This window comes from Nyctereutes procyonoides, unplaced genomic scaffold (genome assembly GCF_905146905.1).
Source record: "Nyctereutes procyonoides isolate TBG_1078 unplaced genomic scaffold, NYPRO_anot_genome, whole genome shotgun sequence".
Lineage (NCBI taxonomy): Eukaryota > Metazoa > Chordata > Mammalia > Carnivora > Canidae > Nyctereutes > Nyctereutes procyonoides.
Genome location: NW_026575124.1, coordinates 4917831 through 4928684, shown reverse-complemented (window position 1 = coordinate 4928684; position 10854 = coordinate 4917831). Strand labels below are relative to the sequence as shown.

The 10854-nt window shown below is 61.1% G+C and overlaps 1 protein-coding gene across 2 annotated transcripts; it reads right to left on the bottom strand.

Moving 5' to 3' along the window:
* Positions 1-1853: 1853 nt before the first annotated feature.
* Positions 1854-7717, bottom strand: LOC129517325 (nascent polypeptide-associated complex subunit alpha, muscle-specific form-like). Of its 2 annotated transcripts, XM_055337083.1 has the most exons (5): positions 7495-7717; positions 6587-7002; positions 4634-4724; positions 4011-4183; positions 1854-3465 (listed from the first exon to the last, which is right to left on the bottom strand). In XM_055337083.1, coding segments are annotated over exons 2-5 (1320 nt in total). In that variant the 5' UTR covers positions 6589-7002; positions 7495-7717; the 3' UTR covers positions 1854-2411. The 2 variants fall into 2 exon arrangements, 1 of the variants encoding a protein (XP_055193058.1); XR_008665983.1 differs by lacking the exons at positions 1854-3465; positions 4011-4183; positions 4634-4724 and adding exons at positions 4957-5151; positions 6066-6178.
* Positions 7718-10854: the final 3137 nt, after the last annotated feature.

The window sequence follows — 10854 nt, the reverse complement described above, 5'->3', positions numbered from 1 at the left end:
AGGTCGCGACCTGAGCCGACATCTAGACGCCTAACCGACTGAGCCACCAGGCGCCCACGAGAGCTTGTTTTTCTTTTCTTTTCTTTTCCTTTTTTCTTTTTTTAAAAGATTTTATTTATTTATTTGACACAGGGAAGGGGACAGAGGGAGGGAGAGAGCGTGAGCGAGCGAGCACAAGCAGGGGGAGCAGCAGGCCTCGGAGGGAGAAGCCTGCTCCCAGCTGAGCAGGGACTTTCTTTGAGCAGCACCTTGGAAGCTCGGGCTTCCTCGGCCCCTTCCCCTTTCTATGCACGAGGCCAGATCTAACGTAACCTCAGGTGCTTATTCCAGGTGGCAGTGCTGGGGACAGCCCATGTCACCTCAGGTCATCGCCATAGTAACCGCAAGGCAGCCTCTCTTCTCATCTGCATTTCGCACTGGAGGAAACTGAGGCACGGGGAAGTGAGTAACGTGCCCAGAGTCACACAGTCGTGAGTGGCGAGGCCGGACTTGAGCCCAGGCCTTTGGCTCTCGAGACCCCGCCCCCTAAGCCGGGACCCTGCCCCACCCAGCCCTGGGGAGGCAGCCGTTGGTCCCCCCACTGTTGCTGGCCCAGCCGCTCTGCGAGGATCCCCCGTGCCCGGGCTGCAGCCTGTCTCCGTGGGCACTGCCCCCTGCCAGCAGCGCCGCGGCCCTAATGGGTGCCGGAGGGGATTTATTGGCTGCTGCCCCCAGGGAGCAGGGACAAGTGTTTTCCTCTCCAGCCCTGCTGGGCCGCCTCCGGGCCTGACAGCTCCCTCGTTCCGGCCCATCGCGGCAGCTGATTTACCTCGGTGGCCGGGGATTTAGCTGCTGTCCTGGCTCCTACTATAAATCCCCCGGCAAGTAACCGAGCTCTGCATCACCGCGGCCGACAGGGAGCGGGTGGGAGCAGATGGCCAGGCCGCGGTGCAGGGGGCGGTGCAGGGGGCAGGAGGCACGGCGGGCGGCCACAAGGCCCCTGGGGCTCCCCCACCTGTCGAGGACGGGACTGCTCCGCTGGCGCCCCCCGCCCTCCGCCCCGCGAGTCCGATCGCCGCTGCCCCACCTGACGCCTATTGGCCTGGCACCGTGGGAGCGGGAGAGAACCGGCTGCCGTCTTGGGCGACTAGGCCGCAAAGGGTTGGGCGATGCTTGGCGCCCTGGGACCCTGTTTGGTGCATATGGAACGGAGGCCCTGCCCCAGTGGGAGCGCGGCTCCAAGAAACAGGCGGTGGCAAGACCTCCCCAGTGGGAAGCGGGACGACCCCAGGCTGTAGGTCACCTGAGTGGCGGCTACAGAGGCCTCTGCCAGACGGGCTTGAGTTAGGCTGTGTGAACCCCGAAGGGTAGAGGTGCTTCCCACAGTGAAGGAGGGCGGGTGTGGTAGCCGTGGGCGGGCCCCCCAGCCGTCACTCCCTGGGGCGGACTGGGGAGCACCCTGTGGCAGCTCGGCGTCCACACTGCAGGCGGCTCGGGTGGGGCTGGGGGGCCGTCCCTCTATCAGAGCCCCTTTCTCCCCTGGCTTCCTTGTGACCCCTCTTTCTCTGGGTCCCCCAACATCTTCTCCTTGCGGCCCCTGCCCGGTGCCCCTGCTCCTTCCCACTCGCCTTGTCTTTCCCGGGGTGCCCTCTCTGTACCCAGAAAGCACTTCTCCCACTTGGCTGACCGGCCAGCGGCTCGGGGCTCTGGTCCCACTCCCCGGACCTCCCTGAGCCTGGAGCCTGCCCCGGTGTCCGTGCCATTTTGTTCTCCTACTGCTCATCCATCTTCGCTGTCCCCCCGCCCGCCCCCCGCCCCCTGCCTCCGCCTGGGAGATTACAGACACTGAATCAGCAGCCAGCTCCAGCGTTCTGCTGACGGGGGACTTTCTGCCTCTGAGGGCTCCTTGGTGGGATCAGGGCCCCTCCTGCAGCCCGGGGACTTGGGGTGAGGGGAGGAAGGCTGCGCAGGATGCTGGGTGGAGAGGGAGGGGTGTGGGCAGAAGGTAGGGGAGATGGGACGGGGAAAGGGGCACAGCCTGTGTGCAGAAGACAGAGGAAGGATGAAAACCCAGCGAGGGGGTGGGAGGGAGGCGGAGGGGGGAGAGAGGGCGAAGGGGGCAGGTGGCGGGGTGAGCCCTGCCCACCAGCCCGCAGACCTGGCCCGGCTGGCTGTCCCCACTCCGGCTGGCTGTCCCCACTCCCGGAGCGCCCGCCTGGCCAGGCCCCCTGGGACGGGGCTGCAGGGTGCAGGCGGGAGCCCACCGGCCCGGGTCCAGGGCTCTGCCTGGCGCCTCCCTCTCTCCCTCTCACGTGGTGGTTTGTACTTCATCTTGTTTGTGGGGCGGCTGGGCCTGCTCTCGGGGTTTAATGATCTGTGCCATTATTTATAGCTTTGCGCGCCGAGAAACACACTGAATTTATCGCTTGCTTCTATAAATAACCCTGGCAAACGGGTGCCCAGGGAGGAGGGCGGGAAGGGGAGGGAGAAGTGAAGAAAGGAGAGGTGGGGGGTAGGGCAGGCGAGGTCTCTGCGGAGCGTGTCCCCAAAATGGGATGACGTGGGTGCTCAAGGACAGCAGCGGCCGGCAGGACGGTCCGGGTGCGGGTGTGTGTCTGAGGGCGGGTCGCCAGGCACAGGCCAGGGGCGCCCCGGGGTGAGGAGGGTGATTTCGGTGGGGGGTGCGCCTGGTACCATGTTGGCAGCAGTGAGGCTGCGAGGCCCGAGGAGCGGCTGCTGTATGGCGGGGCGTCCGCGGGCTGCGGGGGCTGGGCTGGGCTCAGGCCCCTTGCTCTGTGGCTGAGGCCGCGTTTCCCACGGAGGCCTCGGGAGCAGGCTGTGTGCACGTGTCCGTGTCCGTGTCCGTGGCAGGCTGGGCCGGCGGCGTCCTGTGGGGCACCAGGGCCACCTGCTCCGAGACCCAGAGGTCCGGGGCTTTGGGGCCTGGTGGCTGCAGAGGTGGGGGGCGCGGTGAGGCTGGGGGGTGAAGCCGGGTGCCTGCGGCTCACCGTGGCGCCTCCAGGACAAGGAGCGGCTCTGGGGACGAGGGCTCGGGCGCTGGCACCGCTCCTGCTCCTGCTCCTGCCCCGCCGCCCGCGCTCCTTCTGCTCGCAGCCGCAGCCGTTAGCTCCGGGAGGCCTCCGCATCTCTAATGAGGACATTTGCATATATAACGAAGGCCCTTCACAGGTGTTGGAGAAGCTGCCCCTCCTCTCTTTTCCCTTTCTTCTCTCCTGCCAGCTGCCACCCTGACCTGGGGTTCTAGGGGTGTGTGTGGGGGGCTCCTGCCACTCAGCTGGAAGAGGAGCGGCGGGGTCCCAGGTGCAGGCCAGTCGTGGGGATTCCCCCCCCCCCCCCGGCAGAAGCCGCCAAGGCAAGCGCCCACCGTGGGTGTGCTCAGTACCAGCTGCGTGGGTGCACGCGTGAGCCTCCCGCACTGCAGGAAGGTCGAGGTCCGCGTGCCGGCTCCGCCAAGTGTGCTGCAGCCTGTGGGGACGGCCCAGGAGGGCGCAAGCATGCAGAGCACGTCCCGGGCTGCCCCCCACACGCCCTGCGCCGGGCTGCCAGCACGCGCTCCTTCACATCCACAGCCTGGCACCGAGGCAGGCAATTAGGGAAGATGCACCTGCACCAACACTTGTTCCGCCCAAACGCGGCCCCTCCCCCGTCCCTCCTCCCTCCCTCCCCCCTTCCAACCCTAACCTTCCAGGGTGATTCTCAGGGGGCCGCCCGCGCTTATCCAGGCCACGCCACTGCCTCCCCGAGACCTATCAAGCCCACACGGGGCCATCCTCCCGTACACAGACTGCGTTAGCTAGCAGGGGCGTCTCCTGGGGGCCCAAGTCCCCGCAAGGTCACTCTCGGGCTATCCCCTCCAGCCCTCCGCTGGCCCAGCAGCCGAAGCGCCCGCGCCCCCCGCCGTTGGTCCTGCCCAGCCACGTGACCCTCCCCTCCCTGGCAGCTGCCCGGATGATGGATGCGCTGCCAGGCCGTACCTGTTGGGGGACAGGGACCGCACAGCTCCTAATTACCTCCTTCTCCAGCCGGGGTTGGGGGCTGGGCGCCTCCACGGCTCCCCTCTCAATCCACCGGGGCCAAGGCTGGCGTCCCGAGCTAGAGCTTGGCCTGAACGGCTCTGGGGTGATGGGGTGCTGGGCCCTAGCCTGGGGTTTGGGCTGGAGCGGGGGGTGCTGCTTCCGGAAGGCTGATGGGGGGAAGGAAAGCACACTCTCGGTGACCTGGGAGGCTGCGATGGGACTTTGAATAAATGACCCTTCTCCAAGCCCTTTACACCGAGGGCGAGATTCGGGTTAAATGTGGAGGAGAACTTCCCGACTCTGGGATAAGATGCAGTCGAGCAAGAGACCGGAAGGCAGAAGTAGAGGTTTGGAAGCCTTCTCAGAAGGCAGGCAACTGAGACCAGCCTTTTCCGGCCTGCGGGAGGCTCTCGGGGGGTCAGTGCAGAAGTAGGCCGCGTGACAGTGGTGCGGCTTGAGGAGAACGGGGAGAGGTTCTTGCAGCGGGGGTGGGGGTGGGTGACCCTGAAGTGGAAGCTCAAAGAGGTGGGCTCAGATCAACCAGCACGGGGGGGGGGGGGGGGGGCGAGATGTCTGGGCTTGCTGGGGGACGGATGGGGAAGACCTGGGGATCCTACAAATGGTGGAGCTCCTCCAGCCTTCTCCAGTGGGCACCAAGACGTAAGGGGCAGCTGTGTGTCTTCAGGAATTCGCCAGGGCGGTGGGTGCCTGGAGATGGGCCAAGAGACGGTCACAAATGGGTGGGGCCTCTACAAGATTTGTTCTGACTCTGAGATCCCAGGAGTCCCCAGATTAGGATTCTCCGTAGGTTTTGAGAAGGGAAGCCAATGGGGCACCTGGCTGGCTCAGTCAGTAGAGCATGCGACCTCTGATCGCGGAGTCACGAGTTTGAGCCCCACGTCGGGTGTAGAGATTACTTACAAATAAATAAACAGGGGCACCTGCGGGGCTCGGCCAGTTAGGCATCTGACTCTTGGTTTCAGCTCGGATCATGATCTCCGGGTGGTGAGATGGCCCCGCGTGGGGCTCCACGCTCTGTGCAGAGTCTGCTCGAGACTCTGGGTCTCCATCTCCCTCGGCCCTCCCCTCGCTCACCGTCTCTCTCTTTCCCTCTCAAATCAGTAAGTAGATAAACCTTTAAAAACGAGAAAGCAATGCCTTAAAAAAAAAAAAAAAGAAAAAAGAATAAAATTCTAAAAATGAGTAAGAGAAGGGAAGCCAGGGAAGGTGGGCTGATTGCTGGTGGCTGCCGGGCCCCTCCTCCGGGGCAGCGGACATGACGGCGTGGCGGTGATGATTGCTAGTCACTCTTCTGTGGGTCACAGAAATGACAGCCCCAGCGGGATTCATCAATCACAGTCCCCCCATCTTTGAGGTCCTCTTGGTTGAGGGAAGGGAGGTGGCCTGAGCTCCTTGGCTCCCAGGTGCCAAAGGAGGACAAAATCAATGTTTTCCCTGTAAGGCAGGTGTCTCCCTTACGTCAGTCAGGGCCTAGTGAGCAGGAAGGCAAGGGGCATGTGGGCTCCCAATGCCCCCCGGGGACCCCTCTTCCCAATGGTCCCCCATCTCTACTGTCCCTCTGCCTTCTCTGAGTTTCCGTGGGCCTCAGGTGGTTGGACTGCCCTCATCAGCGGTGCCCTCACACCTGTCCCCCACCTGACTCTCACTGCCCTTCTGGGCCCATGGGCTGCTGGATGGTCAGCCGTGGGTGCCCTTCACCACTGGCACGAGATCTGGGGGGACATGCCAGGTGAGGAGAGGCTCACTCTGCTCCTGGCTGTGCTCTCTGCTTCAAGGAGAGCTTTCTTCATGTGCACGCTGGGGTGCAACGCTCCTGCCCATTCAGGGCAGTTAGAGGAGGGAGACAGAGGGGCGGGGAGCTGGTGATCCATCATCTCCCCCCTCAAGCAGACCAGGGTGGTTTTGTGGAACCAGACTTTCCTGATCTTAGCGTCGCACTTAGGCGTATGTGGGGGCATGTCTGTGCACGGGTGCACACTCTCACCGTGCAACATGGGCACGCCCCTGCAGACCACACCCGACACTCACAGTGAGGCTCTTGGTGTTGGAGGCTTTCTTTCTTTCTTTCTTTCTTTCTTTCTTTCTTTCTTTCTTTCTTTCTTTCTTTCTTTCTTTCTTTCTTCTTTCTAAGATTCACTTGTCTATTTAAAATTGAGAGACACACACATAGCATGATTGGGGCGGAGGGGCCGAGGGAGAAACAGACCCCATGCTGAGCAGGAGCCCGACATGGGGCTCGACCCAGATCATGACCTGAGCTGAAGGCAGCCGCCCAACCACCTGAGCCCCCCAGGCGCCCCTGTCTCAGGCTTCCGTCTTCCCCAGAAACTGTTTCTAGGGTAAATCTCCAAATAAACCTCTTTGCGTGGGTTCCCCTCTGACCCCAGATGAAAACTTTTCATGACTCCTTGGTGCCCTCGGGGTGAGGCTCCGATCCCTAGCCTAGCATCCGAGGCCCTCTCTGATCTGGTGCTAACCTGACCTGCCAGCCTGGTCTCCCGTAATCCTCCACCAGGAGTGTTTTCCTAAAAAAAATCATATACACTTACATTTCTCTTCCCGTGTGGATCCCCAGGGGCCGTGCCGTCTTCCATCCACGGCTCTAGTGGGTGAGGCTCACCTCCTCCGGGAGGCCTTTTTCACTGCCTCAGCTTTTACCAACTTCTTCCTTAGCTTGGTTTTCGACATCTGAAGAAATCTGTCTCTGGGTTGGGATGAGAGGCTGCTCTGTCCCCACGTGTGAGCCTCTCGGAGCAGAGCCTGTATTTATTCATCCTTAGTTCCCCTCTGCCAACATGGTGCTTGGCATCCGGGTACGTAAGTGGCTGCGGACCTGGCTCTGGGGAACAGCATCCATCGGAATTGGATCACGTCCCTGCTCTTGCTCTTCTTGGCTGTTCAACCTCAGGCAAGCAGCTTAGCTGCGCCGCTCACGATTCCTTTACCTCCTGCAGCCTTAGTTTATCTACATGGAAAATAGAATTAATGCTGGGACGCCTGTCCTCATCCTCACCACCACAAACACACCGAATCTTAGAGTATGGGGCTCTAACCCCCCTAGATAGGGGCACGGGAGGTCCCTTTCAGCACAGAGGGGCGGGGGTGGGTGGGTAACGAGCTCAATGGTGGCAGTTACACTCGGGTGTCTGGAGGGTCCTTGCTCCCTGGGAGAAAGCAGCTTGGCGTCAGGTCCAGACGGACAGCGTGGATTTAGGCCACTTCCTTTAGCTCCTGCACCCTTGGTTTATCTATACGGAGAGCAGAGTTAACGTCGCAGGCTGCTTTGGGCCATTGGAGAACCTGCAGCCAGTGGGAGCTTAATCCATGCCCGGTGTGGGTAGGGGTGCAGTTATCTGGGGACCTGTGTCTGCGTCCCCTTCCCTTCTCCTTCCTCCTAGTCTGGGCTCTGCCCTGTTTCTTTTCTCCTTGATTATTGCCCGGGAGAACCTGCACCCACCTCTCCTCCAGTCGGCCTGAGTGGCTTGGCATCAGGCCTTGGTGGTGTTCCTGACCCGCGGCCGCTGGCAAGGTCTGGGCTGCGAAACACCTCCGTGAGCTTCTAGGGAGCTCCTCTGGCCGAGTCTCCTGCGCACTTGCTGCTCTGCAGGAATCACGAGATTTCCCACCGCCCCAGATTCCCTTAGTCCCAATTCCCCTGCCTCCGGGACATCCGGCCCCCATCTGACCTCTGGGATCTCTCCCAGCCTAGGCCATGTCCCCCTTGCCTCATTGCCCTTCCCTGGGAATACTGAGGCTGGAGTTGTCCACAGAGGCCAGAAAAGTTCCTCAGAAGTATGAGGAAGGGGGAGGGGTCTTCAGTGAAGGGAGACCCCCTGTCCTATATTTCAGTCTCTGTCTCCTCTTTGCTTCCCATGGCACCCTAGGGGAGGGTTGGAGGAAGGCCCCAGTGTGCACCCCCGAGCCCCTATGCCCCAGCCTGCCAAGGACCTTAAAGGCAAGAGAAGGCAACAGAGGCCTCTTTTGTAGGGAGCTGAAGGGTACCCGGGCATGTTCAGGGGACCCCGGGTCTGGCTTCCCAGGCCCTCTGCGCTCCGAGATCTCCAAGGACCTTGGGGGCCTCCAGACTTGGGAGCAACTGCTGTTTATGGTGTGGGGGGTTTACTCCTACCCCTGCCTCTCAGCCCCGGGCTCTTGAGGGAAGCGGGGGATGGACTGTGGGAAAACTGATGGAGAGGAACCAAGCGTCGCTTTGGGAGGACGTGGGTCGGTGCCTTCCCACCGCGCCCTTGGACAGCTGGGAGGATCTAGTAAGATCTAGCACTTTCTCCTAGGAAAGGAGGGCCTTAGAAAACCAGCGGGGACATCAGAGGGGAAACTGAGGAGAGAAGAGGGGTCAGCAGTTTGGGGGCGGGGGTGGGGGCTGCAGCTGCTAGAAGGCGGGGTAGAGAGCCAATAACAAAATGCCAATCAGGGGAGCCCGGCTGACTCTTGATTTGGGGGTTATGAGTCCGAGCCCTATGCTGGCTGCAGAGATTACTAAAAAACTTAAAAAAAAAAAAGAGGGGATCCCTGGGTGGCGCAGCGGTTTGGCACCTGCCTTTGGCCCAGGGCGTGATCCTGGAGACCCGGGATCGAATCCCACGTCGGGCTCCCGGTGCATGGAGCCTGCTTCTCCCTCTGCCTGTGTCTCTGCCTCCCTCTCTCTTTCTGTGTGTGTGTGTGTGACTATCCTAAATAAATAAAAAAATTAAAAAAAAAAACAAAACCAGTGCCAGCCAGGACACAGAGAGATTGACTTGGTCATGAATGCCAGTGTCCTAGTATCTGGGTCAGTGTGAGTAAGTGTGTGAAGGCCCTTGAGGCTGCGGCTGAGTCCCTATGTCCGTTTTTCTGCCCGGGACAGGCGTCTGCGGTGGGAGGCCCGGGGGGGGGGCGGGGGGTGCCTGGGCAGAGCCACGCAGTACTTGCCCCGACCTGGGGCTCTCCCGGGCTGGCGCTGTCTGCTGTTAGTTTCCCAGCCACTCTTGATCTGATTTAAAAAATATATATAGGGATCCCTGGGTGGCGCAGCGGTTTGGCGCCTGACTTTGGCCCGGGGCGTGATCCTGGAGACCCGGGATCGAGTCCCACGTCCGGCTCCCGGTGCATGGAGCCTGCTTCTCTGCCTCTCTCTCTCTCTGTGTGTGTGTGTGACTATCATAAATAAATAAAAATTAAAAAAAAAGAAAAAGTAAAAAAAATATATATACACACACACACACATGCACACGCACACGCACATGCACAGGCACACGCACATGCACACGCACATATGTATACACAGATTCACTCTCCACTCTCCACAACCTCCCCTGCTCTCTCCAACCTCTCTTCCTTCTAAATAGTTATGTGTGAACTCTGACCCTGGGAATCCGCTTGGGGGGAGCATTTTGGGAAAACATGATAGAGCCTCGTAAAGAACTCTGACAGCTTGCAAACAGCCTGCGCTAAATTGCCCCTTCAAGTCAAAATTAAAGCAAATGTCTGTTTTACGGCCGTGTTTTCTTGGGCTGCCGCTGTGGTGGGCGTGCGGGCCGCCGGAGCGGGGAAGCCTGCGGAGGGTGGAGGCTCTCGGGGTGGTTTGTGCCCGGGCTGGGGACCAGCCGTCCTCCGCGGAGCCTTCTGCTTGGCCGCCTGCAGCCCTCCCCCTCCACCCCTCCTGTCCTCAGAGAGTCCTTCTCCGGGGCCCCCTCGGCCCCCGGCTCCGGGGTGGTTGGGAGAGCTCTTGCTCTTTCTGGGGCACCAGCCGCCTAGAGGGCCCGTGGAGGAAGGCCTGAGACCATCCCGGCCCGGGGCTGGGCCTGGGGTCTGGACGTCCCCGGGGCCCCTGGTGGGCCTCGGGGTCGCCGGCAGGCTCCAGCTCGCCCCTGGCCTCGCGCTCTCTCCACACCTAGTCGGCCTTCCTGTGTCGGGGTTGAGTGAAGGTGCTTTGAAGAGAAGTTCTAAGGCGCTGCTGCTGCTGCTGCTGCTGCTGCTGCAGGAAACCGCCCTGGTCTTCTCTAATCCCTTCATTGTACTGTACAATGTACACTACAATGTACACTGTACTGTACATCGAAGAAACTGAGGCCCCGAAGGGAAGTGTTGGAGAAGATCCTTGAATTAGGTCAAAGGAAATCTGGCCTGGGCTTTGGTTTCCTCACGTGGACAAAGAAGTGCGTAATGATGACAGCAGCGGTGGTTCTTGACCCCTGGATGTGCAGGTTGTCAGTGCTACACATTCCCACGCGTCATCCCATTAAAGATTCAATCACTCGGGGCGCCTGGGGGGCTCGGCGGTTGAGCGGCTGCCTTTGGCTCAGGGCTGGTCCCGGGTCCTGGGATCGAGTCCCGCATCGGGCTCCCTGCTGGAGCCTGCTTCTCTCTCTCTCTCTCTGCGTCTCTCATGAATAAATAAAATCTTAAAAAAAATGTATTCCCATGAGAACACTCAGGTAAGGGAGGTGAAACGAGTTGGCTGAGGTCCTTTGGGGACAACGGCAGACTCGGAAGCCTGGCAGGCCCCCTCCAGGCCCCGGCACCCGGTCAGTACTCGCGTGAGGACTGGATGCAGAGTGGAGCCCAGCCCGTGACCCCTGGGCCGCCGCTCCGCTGCCCCGGGCTCCTGCTCAGCTGGGGGGTGAGGTCTCGGGCTGTCCAGGGGCCGCTGGGGTCCCCTGTCCTCGGGGCTGGGAGCTCGATGCGCAGCCCACACCCTGGATAAGGGGCCTTTGGGCCACCATGAGGCTTCTTGAAAGAGGCTTTGGAAGACCGAGAGGAGTTTCAGGTTCATTGTGAGGGACTCCGGGAAGTCGGAGGGGCCTTGCTCGGGGCACCA

What these genes read in the sequence shown, in the direction of transcription:
- LOC129517325 (XM_055337083.1), bottom strand. An exon ending in CTGGAGGAGCTCCACCATTT is followed by an intron (nt 4,184 to 4,633) that starts GTAGGATCCCCA and finishes TCCCCCCATCAG; the next exon opens with CCTTCCGGAAGCAGCACCCC. An exon ending in AACCCCGGCTGGAGAAGGAG is followed by an intron (nt 3,466 to 4,010) that starts GTAATTAGGAGC and finishes CCGTCCCCACAG; the next exon opens with GCTGCAGCACACTTGGCGGA.